The sequence below is a fragment of the Gossypium hirsutum genome, chromosome D07 (assembly GCF_007990345.1).
Source record: "Gossypium hirsutum isolate 1008001.06 chromosome D07, Gossypium_hirsutum_v2.1, whole genome shotgun sequence".
Classification (NCBI taxonomy): domain Eukaryota; kingdom Viridiplantae; phylum Streptophyta; class Magnoliopsida; order Malvales; family Malvaceae; genus Gossypium; species Gossypium hirsutum.
Genome location: NC_053443.1, coordinates 6704205 through 6718174, shown reverse-complemented (window position 1 = coordinate 6718174; position 13970 = coordinate 6704205). Strand labels below are relative to the sequence as shown.

The 13970-nt window shown below is 30.6% G+C and overlaps 1 protein-coding gene across 1 annotated transcript; it reads left to right on the top strand.

Annotated features, from left to right (window-relative positions):
• Window positions 1-5253: 5253 nt before the first annotated feature.
• LOC107953553 (uncharacterized) lies at window positions 5254-6136 on the top strand. The gene has a single exon (XM_016888894.2). The coding sequence runs from the start codon at window positions 5509-5511 to the stop codon at window positions 5929-5931; it is 423 nt and encodes a 140-aa protein (XP_016744383.2). The 5' UTR covers window positions 5254-5508; the 3' UTR covers window positions 5932-6136.
• The last annotated feature ends 7834 nt before the right edge of the window (window positions 6137-13970 follow it).

Genomic DNA, 13970 nt, shown 5'->3' with positions numbered 1-13970 from the left:
AAAAGGATTAAATTGTAGAATGAATTGTAAATTTTGAGCAATATGGACTAAATTGTGAAAATTTTGAAATTTAGGGATTTAAGTGAAAACAAGGAGTTAAATTTAGTTTAAAGTGAAAATTGTAGGAAAATATAGAATTAATTGTGAATAATAAAAATTAGTCTCGGTTTAGGGACTAAATTGGAATTTAGGCAAATATTGAATAAAACTTGAAATATTCAATATGAAATTGAATTTTGTTGTATTGATGAGTTTTAATTTTTTTAATTTCGTAGCTAACGTTGTACTGGAATTCTCGACTAAAAAGAGGAAAGATAAAGTTGACGTCGAATAGCTCAAAATTCCTGGTTTGTATTTCTATAATCCGAAACTAGTTATTAATTGTTGTATTTTTTATTTAATGCATATGGTAAGTGTTGAGGTAAGTATTTGGCACTTTGACAGTGAATTGAATTAAAAGTTGATTGAATGGATTGAATTGATATATATATTATGAATATATTGATTATTTGAATTGAAATGAATATATATGTGCAAATATGATATTTGAATATTGGTAGTATTTGGAAAGTGAAATTAAACCCTATTAACTGTATCGGGCTGAGTCGGATATAGATGGCATGCCATAGGATTGGAAGAGTTTAGGGATTTCTTCGACTTTGAGTCAATGAGGCACTAGGTACCAATTTACTACGGTTTAACTGATGAGACACTAGTTGTCAATTTTATATAGCGCTGGGCGCAGTTATTACTTCAGATTTATTCAATGAGACATTGGGTGCCAAACTGGTGTGTTGGTTGGATCCGTGTATCCGTCCGAGTTCAAGTCGTGTTAATAGGGGTAATTGATATGCCCCGGCTCGGGAAGGAGAGTCGAGTCGTAGATGTGCCCGATCGTGAATTGGAGTAATACTCGAGGGTGGACGAAATAGGTTAAGAAAGAAGAGATAAAGGCTCAAATTTAGTTCAAAAGGGGTTATGAAATGTATTGAGGATGATAGGTGAATGAAAACCAAGTATTCAAGTTGAACCAACACAATATAAGTGTGTTAACCCGAGACTTATACGAATACTTAGGAAAGGTTAAATGTTGTATGGATGGAAAACGAATAAAATGGAACCTTGACCCACTATCAAAGATGATAGGAACCTCGGTATAACTTGAACGCCACACTTTTGGGATTAAAGTGATAAGTTCGGATAGAAAGACGGTTGACGCCACAAGGGTTACTTGATAAGTCAGACGAGTCTTTGGAGAACAATGAGAGTTGAAAACAAACTCACAAAGTAATCATATATCATATAAGATTCAAAAGTATATTGTCTAACCCGAAAATGATTACAAACAAACTATTTATAGTCTAAGAAGTGCCCAACCGAATAGTCACAATAAACAGATTTAATTGAGCTAAATTAATAAGCTGAAATATCTTAATAACTAAGCTCAATGCTTTTTGAAATATTCTAGGCCTTGGAAATGGTAATGGGCAGCAGCTTAAAGTCCCAATTCAGTTGAACAAATGAGTTGATTTCTAAGGCTGGAAGAGTTCAACGTTTTTAGTAGATAATGACTTAAATTCTCTTCATTAAATCAGCCTTGAGAATCCTAATGATCAGCAGCAGCATTAGTGACGTCTTGGCACACAAAACAGCTTCTTTGGGTAGTGTAAAGTTCAGCCTTGAAGAGAGGAAACGCCAAGCATGTTGTTGGCCGAATGGCTACTTGAAAATACCAACCAGCAGCCCTTTGATGTTCACGAAAATAGCACTTTTAATGCTTCATGTATTCTCTTTTCAGCAGCTAATTAATGGACTTCCCTTGCATGCTGGACAACTCCTTTAAAACGTGTTCTGCTGTACATTGAATTCGGCCAGCCACTTTAATGCATTCCAGCATCTCATTGAATGGCCGACTCTTGCATGCCCAACAGCACCTTAAATACATGTCTATGCTTTACATTAAATTCGGCCAACACCTTCTTTATTGCTGCTGTTGAACATCACCTTAAATGCATGTCTATGCTTTACATTAAATTCCGTTCCTTGCATGTAGAACAACAACTTAAATGCATGTCTCCTTTGCCATTAAGTAGTTGTTTCCAGCTGAATTAATTACCTGCAGACACAAAATAAATTCGGTCAAGACATAAATTAAACCTCATTAAATTCGGCAGCCTCCTTTAATACATAATTAACTCATGCATGAAACAAACAAGTTAATTAACATATTAATTTTGGCTGGACAATAAAAACAACAATAAATTCGTCACTTTTAAAGAACTTAAGACACATTTAATACTACTCTTTAATTCGGCTGAAACTAATAAAAAACATTAATAAATTCAGCATATTAAATAGATGTAATAAATAAAACACAATCAATTAAACTAAAAAAATTATTAAAGATGTTCAGATTTAAACATATTAATTTACTAACACTTATTTGAGCTGAATTAAATAAATAAACTAACTTATTCAATTTATTTCAGCAAATGAAATCAGAAGAATTAAAATAAACTCAAATTGAGCAAAACGATCCCATTGAGCTGGAAACGAGCTAAACAAAGCTCAGTGAGATGAACCACACGAAAAGAAATTCAAATGAGCTAAAAATTAGCTTCATCTTGCACTTGGGGCCCTCGTGTTTAGGCCAATCTCGACGGCGTTGGGTTGTGACATTACATGATGCGATCAGGATCACATCAGTAATTAAATAAAATAGTACTATGATTGATATTGGATGATATTGTATGTGAATGAAAATGGGATAGTGAACTGAAATATAAAAATGAGACACATGAATTACGTATTCATGAATTGGATATGGATTGAATAATATTATTGTTTAAATGATATATATTAAATTGTGAAAAGCTATTATATAGCAAGTGATGAGATTTGAGAATGGTATGAAATGATGTATTTATGAATTGAATATTGAATGGCTAATGCCATTGTATGAATAAATGTGGTCTTAAATATTCAAACATGCTTATAATTAAAATATGTATATTATATTATCTTGACTTTAAATATTCGGATTATAGAAATACCACTGAGTTTTACTTAACGTACGGTTTTGTTTTCCGTGCGCAAATTAGGTACTTCAATTTTGATCGCCAGTTCAGCATCCAACAACGCTCTCGAACTCAAATGTGGTGATGTCTATCTTTTGTGTCGGCATGTACCTAGGGTGTCTAAATAATAGTTATTTTGTGGATTGAATGTAAATGAAATTATAAGTTTAATATTGGTTGGTTTTATACATATAAATATGTGTTTCTTTTTGAAGTCATATTATGGCATGATAAATTGAACTAAATCTAGATAGGTGTATGTGAATTTAATTCTATGTTTAAATGCTCATGAACTAGGCAAATTGATTTGGATTTGGTATGTTTATAATTTGGATTAAAATGATACTTTGATGACTTGTTTTGATGATATGAAATGTTTGAGAATTCTGTCTGTTTGATCGATAAACTTCTGTAATGCTTTGAAACCCTATTCTGACGACGGATATGGGTTAGGGGTGTTACAAGAAAAGTCTCAATCAACAACAAGAATGTATGTAGCCAATACAATTTTGGTCTGCTATTGTCGATTTTTAGTTGTTTGGAAAATATTGCACCAAGTTGATAAAGTAGGAATACGAGTTGAATAGTTTGAGGTGTGTTGGACATTATTAAGGATATTTTACTGTATAACGTATCTCACAGGATTTAACAAGCTTTTCAATTATAAAACGAGAGCAAGAATCAATAATAGATTACAATAGAAAAATACTCACCAATCTCAAAATGGAATAAGCGAGAGGAAAATAATAGAGTTTTTAAAATTTGTATCGAGTTACAGTGAACCATGGTATATATATGATTTTTACTATCTAAAAATAATAAAGATAAGTGAACTTTGCTTAGTCAAAAATAACTTTAAAAGAATTTTAATTAATTTGGACTTGACTAAATATAATTTACTCTAAAAAATGAATAAAATATATCACATGTAAGGAAATCATCAATTTACACTACATTCTAACTTAAGTCTAATAAAATATAATGATCATAAATAAGATTGTCACTGTTTTTCTCAAAGAGTGAGGTTTGGTTGTTTCGAAATATCCCAAAATTTCCATCATCAACTGCCTTAAGAACTTCTTAGTCAAATGACAATCCGGTTAGGAGGTTTGTTTGGGTACAAATACTATGGGTATGGTTTAGGGGTTCTTGTTGTTTCTTTAGTTGATTTGATCCTCCAGTGACTGCAAGAGTTGTTCTTATTAGTGTATTGCGGAGAAGTAGAACAATAGAGAGGGAAAGAAGGATGAGTTTTTGGTTTGTTGACTGATATAGTCTTCGTTTGGATAATGAAATGAAGAAAATAAGTTATTACGTTGGTGTATATAGGGTTTTTTAATTTAGCCATTGTGTTTTATGATTTAGGTGATAAGCTACTCTGTTAGGCTGTGTTTGTGAATGTCTGCCACAAGGAGAAAGATTCATGCTTATGAAGGCGACGCTTGCGGCCTTACACCTCTAGATGTTCTCCTGTTTTAAAGCCCCCTTTTATATTTGTATAAAGATTGATTTGATGCTGGAAGCCTTCTATGTAGTTGGAATACATTGAGTAGACCTATACGAGAGGGTGGTTATGTATTTGACATACAATTTTGATGAACGAAGCTCTACTGGTGAATCAAACCTAGAGGATTATGACAGTACCCAACACAGCTATAGCTAAAACTTTGAAGGCATCAGGAACGTATAACCATGAAAACAAAACCCTCTGACTCTTGGATCTAGAAGGGAATAGTGGCATGAAAGGATGTCTGTAATTTAGGAAAAGACGTATGAGCTAGGAATAAGGAATAATACTGCCATCACATGGGCATATGATGCGACAACCACACAGATTCTCTTCGAAATTTCTTAAAGACCCGTGATTCTTGGCTGGTAATATCTAACAGATCCTTCTCTTTCTTTGGTGGAAAAGACGAACTAATGTCAAAATTTTATCACAACGAGTTATTGTCCACTTCGCAGTGATTGTGATGAATCCTTGGAACATTCTCTTCGTGCAATGCATCTTTGCAAGAGTGGTAGGGTTCGGAAATATCATGTCATTAAGGATTCAAATGTTCAATCTTGGACTCACTATAAGATTGGATATTCCAATAACAACAGATCGATGAGATGAACTTGGATGGCTCCCAATTGTTAAAAGACTGTTTGAAACAAAAACAATATACAAGAATAATAATAACACTTCACAAAAGAGACATGACGCCCTTATAGCTCAGTGGTAGAGCGTCAGTCTTATTTTTTAACCCTTTTAATCAATACGACATCGTTTTATATCTCTTGCACAGTATGTTAAACCTTAGAAACCCCCAAAACTCTCGAGCGCCCTTCTTCCTCAAACCTTTTTTGACGACCGCTTCGAACCAGACATCAAACTCACTCTTTTTGAGTTCAAAGTTCACTTCTTTCACCTTCCTTCTATGCTACAATGGCGAATCTCATCCATAAACTCTTCAAAACCAGATCCACTCAAGGACTCATCCTCTCTTTCAATGCCCCACAACTTCAAAACCCACTCCCGAAACTCACTCCTTCACTTATTCCCAATCAACTCCATGATTTTGCATCAACCAAACCTGATTTCCTCAACCACCCAAGTTTTTTCCTCGATCCCAAATCCCCAAAAGATGGCAACTTTACTGAACCTTCGAAGTTTTACCCCAATTTCCCTTTTGGGTATTTGTTAAACCCCATTAGCTTATCTGGGTTTGATTCATTAATGGCAATGGAAGTGGACGAAGGGACAACAGAGACTGAAATTTGGGCTGATAGTGTGAAGAAGAAGAGGAAGAAGAAGATGAATAAGCATAAGTACAAGAAGCTAAGGAAGCGTCTGAGAAGAAAGACATAGGCTTTTTTTCCTATGGCAAAAATTTCATGGGGAAGTTGTATTATTTCCTTTGATTTTTTTCATATATTCAAAGATTTTGGAATTAATGGATGTTGGATTAAATTTTTATCAGATTTTAGTGAACAAAACTTGAATGTGATGAATGGAATGGATTGACAATAAACTAGCTGAATTGAATCTTGAAAATCAACAAGAGCTTTGCTTACTTTGTGGTAGGAGTTCACTTGGTTGTCTATATGTGTTGGGAGCTTTGCTTTATGTCATAGGATAACTATGGAAGTGGTTTATTGGTGAGATTTATTCTTTATTAGACAAAGTACTAGGGTTGAACATAGACGAACAAGTGTATATTAGGCAAAATGATGCTCAAATATTGTTGTTTTCTAATGTTTTTCCATAATATGAGGGTCTTGAGTTGATTTACATGTATGTGACAATGATATTCTGTTGTCAATTTTTCAACTTTTGAATGAACTTGATGTTGCTATGGTAAGGATGTGTAGATTTGCATATATTCCTTGTGTCAATGATAGGTAAAAGTATCATGGAGGCCCTTGTACTATAGGTCAGATTGCATCCCTATAGGTTAGAACAAAGAGCAAACTAGTCATTTTGTTAAAAATTTCATTCATTTTTATTGTTAAAAACTGGCCCTTATGCTTCAACATAAGGTACCCATGGATGCCATGTGTAACTATTTGGTAATTTCGTTAGCCATGTCAGTTTTTAATAGTAGAAACTGATAAATGTTTTAATAGAAATGACCAATTTTTTCTTTGATCTAAAGTACACGACTAATTTGCCCTTTTTTTTGGTAGAGGGGCAAAATGCAATCCTATTCCTAGAATAGGAGCCTCCGTGGTATTTTTACTGTCAGTGATATTCTGCTGTCAAATTATCGACATTTGAATGAAATTAGTGTTGCTATAATAAGCATGTTTAGATGTTCACTAGGAAAGAGAAACAAGAGTATATTAGCAAAATCATTCTCTAAGATTGTCTTATATTTTTCGTAATAAGGGTCTCAAGTTTGTCTTATTCTATATACGAATCTTACTTGCTTTGATTTACATATGTGCTTTGTGTTACTGATATTCTGTTGTCAAATTATTGACTTTTGAATGGACTGGTTGTTGCTATGGTAGGATGTGTAGATGTTCATAGGGAAAGAGCAAGAAGTTTATATGATTCTCAAATATTGTTGTTGTTGTTCTGATATCTTTCATACTATGGTCTTATTTCTTTATATGGATCTCACTCACTATGCTTTTCATAATATGATATTTTGTTGTCAACTTTTGATGAAATGTGTTTATGCTAAGCTATAGGGATGTTTAGATTTTGTTATCAACAAGGACCAATGCCTATTGAATCTTTGAGTAGGAATGAAGATGGTCTTTGTTGAATGTGCATTGGTAGTTTTGGGGGTAAAAGTACCATGTAGGCCCCTGTAGTAGGAGTCAGACTAGATTTTGTCTTCTCTACCCAAAAAATGAGCAAATTAGTTCCTGTACATTAGATCAAAAAGCAAATTGATTGTTTTTGTTAAAAATTTCATCAATTTATACTGTTAAAACTGATGTGATTAATAGAATAATCAGACAGTGACATGGTGTGCCATGTCTATCTCATATTGATGTACAAAGTCTAGTTTTTAACCGTAAAAATAGATGGAAATTTTAACAGAAAGACCGGTTTATTCTTTGGTCTAACTTACATGGGCTAATTTGTTCATTTTTTTAGTAGAGGAGGCAAAATTTAATTTAACTTTTCGTACAAAGGCTTTCATGATATTTTTACTTGGTTTTAGGCAACGTACACTTTGTTACTCGAACTCAAGTGCAAGCATCTGACAGATATGTTTGGTTTTTCCTTATATTTAGAGTGTGATATTCTCATCCGATGTATCGAAAGCTTAATGAAGTGTCTGAGCAGCTTAAAATTGTAGAAGTATCAGTTCACCTACAATTAGTTATTTGGAATGACGGATTTGAAGTTGTGTTGTCTCTAATTCTAGTCCTAGTAAGAATGATTCCAAGCCTCTAGACCATTGTTTGAGAATAGCTTTGTTGGAATGATCGAACTCCGAAGTTGTCTTCAAGAAATTGATGTGAGGAAATGAATGGGAAATTTTTGCAATGGTGATAGGTTCGAGTTCGGCTCTCAACCAACATCCCCACCATCTATCGTTGCCTTCTATACTAAGCCGACAATGCAACTTTAGAGGAGATGAGATCGAGGTTAGAGTTAAAAGAAGTGCTTGTTGGGAAAGCAGAGGTTAAATCGGACAAGTTGGTTCGGTTTGGAACTCGGTGGATCCAACAATTGGACTGCTAATAGAACCAGATTCATCAAGTGAAATTAGTAAAAACTCGAAGGTTAAATTGCACTCAGAGTTACTAAATTATTAATAAATTTATATCTTGATCATCTAATTTCAAAATGTTACAAACTGGTCATTGAACTAATTGAAAATTTTTATGTAGGTCATTAGTAGTTAGAGTCATTGTTGTATAACATTTTTTTTGTTCATACTACTTGCACCAATAAAAAACTATTCTTCATCTTTTATAGTTCAGTTTTTTTTCATGAAACAATTTTGAATATTACGAATCTGCGAAATAAAATTCAAGTAAATTTTTTTATCTTTAAAACTAATCATCAAATCAACTTGAATCTAAAGATTTTTTTACTTGTTGATGGGTATTGATCTACAGGTCAATTGTCGAATTATCGCTTGGAACTCATTTATCAGTTTTTTGTTTTTAAAAAAACTCTTGAATAGTTTAGCGATTTAATTGAAAATTTTTAAATAGTCTAATGATTATTTTGTAACTTTTTTTAAGTTGAGTAACTAAAACACGAATTTACTGATATTTAGTGGCTAGCAATATTTGTTCTTATCTTTAAACTAATTCCAAATTTCCAATAAAAGTAAATTAATAATATTATTTCAAAAGGCTTGCAATTTTAAAAACATGCAATTTACTTGGAAAATTGATATAATTTGGAATCTAAAATTGATGTTACTTGAAAATATACAAAAGAAAATGATTCTTATTATTAGCTTAGGCAATTTTTTTAGAAATTTTAATGATGAAATTATTAATTATTGTTTTATCTATCATAATTTCTTACTTTATTATGAATTAATTATTATGTTTTTCATTATTCACTACAATAATATTAATACGTCACAAAATCTTCTTAATTATTTTTTAACCAAGTAATTATTACTTAATATTTTATTAGTTTTAAAGATTTTATTATACAACTATTTAAAACATTCTAAGTTGCGAAACATGAAAACCAAAACAATTTTAAAACTTCGGGAAAATTCATTTATACAATTCAATTAAAAGAAAAAATAACAAATATTTGTTGTCAATGGTGAAGGATAAATTTTATCAACACAACAAAAGTTTTAACCTCGGTATTAATAGAACATTAAAGCCTGTTGACAACTGATTTTGTCATAACTCAAACATGACAGATCTAAAGTAATTGTAAGCAACTAACACAATAAGAAAACCAGCCTTAGATAGTCCAAAGCGACAAGAAAAATCAACAAAAGAACCAAGCATCCACCAAACTGGAGAGGACGGCGACAAAACCATCCCTAAAATCATTTGAAGAGGCAAGACTACATGTATAGGTAAGACTAAAAAATGTGCTACAATAGCAGACAAAATTTCTAAAAATGAAAACTTATTAAACAATGAAAAAAACATAAAAATTAAGGCAATACGGGTCCAAATCGACTTATGAAATCATTTATTATTTTAAAATACTCTCAAAACAAAAACAAATTAAGAAGCCGACGAAGAGCCACCCACTTTCCAGGAGAAACTGCAGGTGGCCGGTGGAGTTTTAGTGACGATAAGCACCGTCATCTGTCCATTACAACTTGAGAAGACAACAAAATACCCACATAATATATATATATGCAAACTGAAAACAGAGAAGGCACATTAAGTGAATGAGGAGAAAAAAGAAAAAGAGGGTTGGTGGGAGGGAGGGAGAAAAAGGAGAGCAGTAGCCAACTCAAAGACTAACATCGCCATTGAGCAAAACAAATGAGAAGCAGCAAAGGTTTGGAGAAATTTTTTTTTTTTTTTTTTAAGTTTTCACTTGATAGAAATTTTTTGTATAAAGAAGAGTGAAAATAATAACAATTTTAAAATTTTAAATTATAATTATAATAAAATGGTATTGAAAATTTGATAGTTATAAGTATAAAAGTTATTTATTATTAATATCTTGTGTAATTTACATAACTAGAATTATTATGTTTTCAATTAATATACATTTTAATAATTAAAGGAGTTATCATAATTTCAAACTGAAATGCTATCAATTATTATACAAGTTATCATAATTTTAACTTAAATGCTTAATAATATTTGTCTCCTAAAAAATCAGCATCTTCTCAAAAGTAAAAATACTCTTATCATTTATATTAATATTTTTTTAAAAATTAAAATTATATTTATTTTTTCATACATTCATTTACTATTTTCTTATTAAATGTGAAATTTTATTAAAAAATCAATTTAGAAGAATGGGGTTGAACTATTAGGAAAAAGTTAATTAAACTCCTCAAAATTTTTTATATCCAATTCAACTTTTAAACTTACAAAATTGACCAAATCAGTCATTAAACGGACTTTGAGCATTAATTTTTAACAAAACTCTTGACATGACCATCACCAACTGCCGAGCCAACCAACGGATACTAACAAGACAGTACCAATTAACAAAAGATTATTTAAAAATTCAAGTTTAGGATGAATCTGGATAAATAGTTGATTAAGTCCATTTGGATTTGAACATCCCATTTATACAAATTCATTCTATCTTGATATAATTTTTAAATTTATTTAAAAATTATTAACTAATTTTTTAAAGATATCATGATAATGTTTGCCTTTTTATATATTCTGTCTATATAAATAATTGAAGGAAAGGAGCAAATATGTTGAAACAATGAGCGATAACCAACATATATATACCCCTAGAATAACAAGCATTCATTGTCACCAGGACCCGCTGTTTGGTTTCCATCTGGGTGGAACTAGCGGCGCATCAGAGGTAGGGTTCAGCAATTTGATTCCAGCTATTTGAATGGTTTATGATAAAGTAAATTTAAAAATTGAATTAAATTCTATTTTGTATATAATGTATAATTAATATATAGTTTTTATTATATAAAAATAAATATTTTATATTAAAAGTAGTTAAAATAATTTTTTTTAAATTATTGTTTTTTTAGAAATATTTATGAAAAAGAATTTGAAATTTTGTCCAATAATATTCAAAAGCTATAAAACAAAATTTATTTTGTTAAAACAAGTTTAAAAATAAAAAATTAATATTGAAAAATCGAGAACCAAACTGAATTATAACGAACGGTTAAAAAATTCAAAAATCATCAATTGAATACATCAAATTAGAAATCATCAATGGAAAAAGTTAATGGATATAGTGAGATTCAAGCAAAGGTCACCAATTAACAATTTCCAACACCCTACTATCTTCATGAATGCTTTGAATTATTATCTTTGATTTTCTCAAATTGGATCACGAATAAATTAGTTGAGTATGATATATTTTATCTAAATTATCAGTAATTTAATAATAAAATTTAACGATATCATGATGATATAGTAATATAAGGACCCCATCTAGGCTTTGACATGAATTCTTCAAAATCTAAATAATATAATTTATGATTTAAAAATAAAAGAAATTTGAATTTAATAATAAAAAAAATGGGATCCAAAGTACCTCTATATGACACATTAAAAATGAAAGTGGTGAAGGGAAATGTCATACGTTTAAGCATAATACTCCTCTGTCCTCACAATCATAGGCGGCGTCATGCTTTCATCTTTGACTTTGTAAATGGGAATGGGACTTCCAACAATATTTCCCCAGATTTGAGATTTGTGCATGCATCAATTTCCCATTTTCTTTATTATTATTTTATAATAAATTGCCCTTGTTGGAAACTAAGATTCGAGAGAAAAAATTTTGATCTAGATTTTCAAATCTAAATCTTTTGTTGGGATATTAAAAAAAAACAGATTTGAATTTTATTAGAGTTAATTTTTGGATTTTAAAATTCATTCATTTGGATTTGAATTTTAAAATTTTAGCTTTGGAATTTATTATTTATTGAATTCGTTATTTTCAAATTATTTGTTTGGGTCAAAATTTTGAATTAATCCAAATTCATTGTTTGGATAATTCAAAATTTAGATTTGGATTTCAACTTATTATATATATTTTTAAATTTTAATTGTTTAGGAGGATTTTAAATATTGTTATTTGAATCGGACTAGACCGATCAGTTAGACTGAGAACCAGCCAGGATGCTGGTTTGGAGAAATACATTAGACCGGTTGACCCGAGAACAAGTACAAACTGATTGTTTGGGCGGTTGAACCAACTTTTTTATTTTTTATTTTTATAATTTTTAAAGATTTATTTAATGGAATCGGACAAACCAATCGAATCGATCGAACTGATTGGATCAACAAACTTGTGGCCTAATTATGAAAATCATAAATTAAAAGTCTGGGGTTTGTAAATTAAAATTGTGGAAATTATGGTATAAATATTTTTTTTGAATATTTATACCGTATTAAATTAAATGCATGAAGCTTCGTCACTGTTTTCAAAACCAGACCGAACCAAACAGTCAGACCAATTGGATCGGGAATCGATCGGGGTACTAGTTTAGAATAAGGGGTCAAACTAATTGACTTGTTAACAAGGTGAAGCGATGGGATTGGTCGAACCGACAGTCAAACCGATCGAGTCGATTTTATCTACTTTTAAGTACTTTTTATTTTTAATAATTTATTCAATTGGATCGGTCAAACCAATTGAGCTGAAAATTGGTGGTTTGACAAATTTGCCTATCGGTCTAATTTTGAAAACCTTGAGCTTTGTTGATAGTATATTTGTAAAATTATTTATTTATTGTTTAGGTTTTGAAAGAAGTGAGGAAGAAGAGGGAACAAAAAAATTCTCTTATTTTTTTAATCAAAATTGGATTTTGAAAATCTCAGATTTAAAATAAATTTTGAAACCCAAAATTTAACTCTTATGAAATTATACTTAGATTTATCCAAATTCAAATTCAACTTTTTATTTGTTATCCAAACAAATAATTTGGATTTTTAAATCCAAAATTTTTTTTTTACAAGAATTTTTTTTTCTATTGATTCACTTTGCCTTCGAAACAAGATAGTAAGGACCGTACCGATGAAAATATCATTTTGCCTTAGTGTTGATACAAATCAATACCAGTACCTTTTGGTATACCATATCAAGTTTTTGAGATATATGTATATATAGTCTAATTTTTAATTTAATAAATTATATATTATATATACATGCAAACAAGTCTCAAATATTACATGCATATAAACATATTTATATGAAAATACAGTTGTTAAAATTTTTAAATAGACTTAATAACTTAATTTAATAATTGTAGTTTAATTTTAAATGTAGTAAAAAATTAAGATAAAAAATTAAAAGTTAGGTTTAAGATAACAAAATGTTGAATCAACCAACAATATTTTTGGAACCGAACCAGTGATAAAACCAGTCAAACTACTGATTCTTAATCTGAGCAATTTAAAAAAATTATTAAAAATAGAAAAGCCGATTCAACTACCTTTTTAACTTGAATTAGTCGGTCAGTAGTAGTTCATGAGTCAATCAATTTTTTACCTTTAACTAGATTGGTACCTTAGTTGGTTCTTAGTCCAACTAGTCCAGTTCAGACAATATTGCCAATCAATACAGACTGGTATGTTCTAGTACAAGCCAATATCAACCAAAACACATTGGAATGGTTGAAACTAACCGAAATCTTAACCGAAACCTAACTACTTGGTATTGGTTGAGAATTGAAACAATACACGTAGGTCAGTATGACTAGGACTGATACAAAACCAACTATCATGATTCAAAAACACAAACCTTTCTACCGTTCATTCTCATTGCTTCACCCAACATCTACC

Excerpts from the sequence above, each read along its gene's own strand:
- LOC107953553 (XM_016888894.2), top strand. The coding sequence starts at position 5,509 with ATGGCGAATCTCATCCATAAACTCTTCAAAACCAGATCCACTCAAGGA.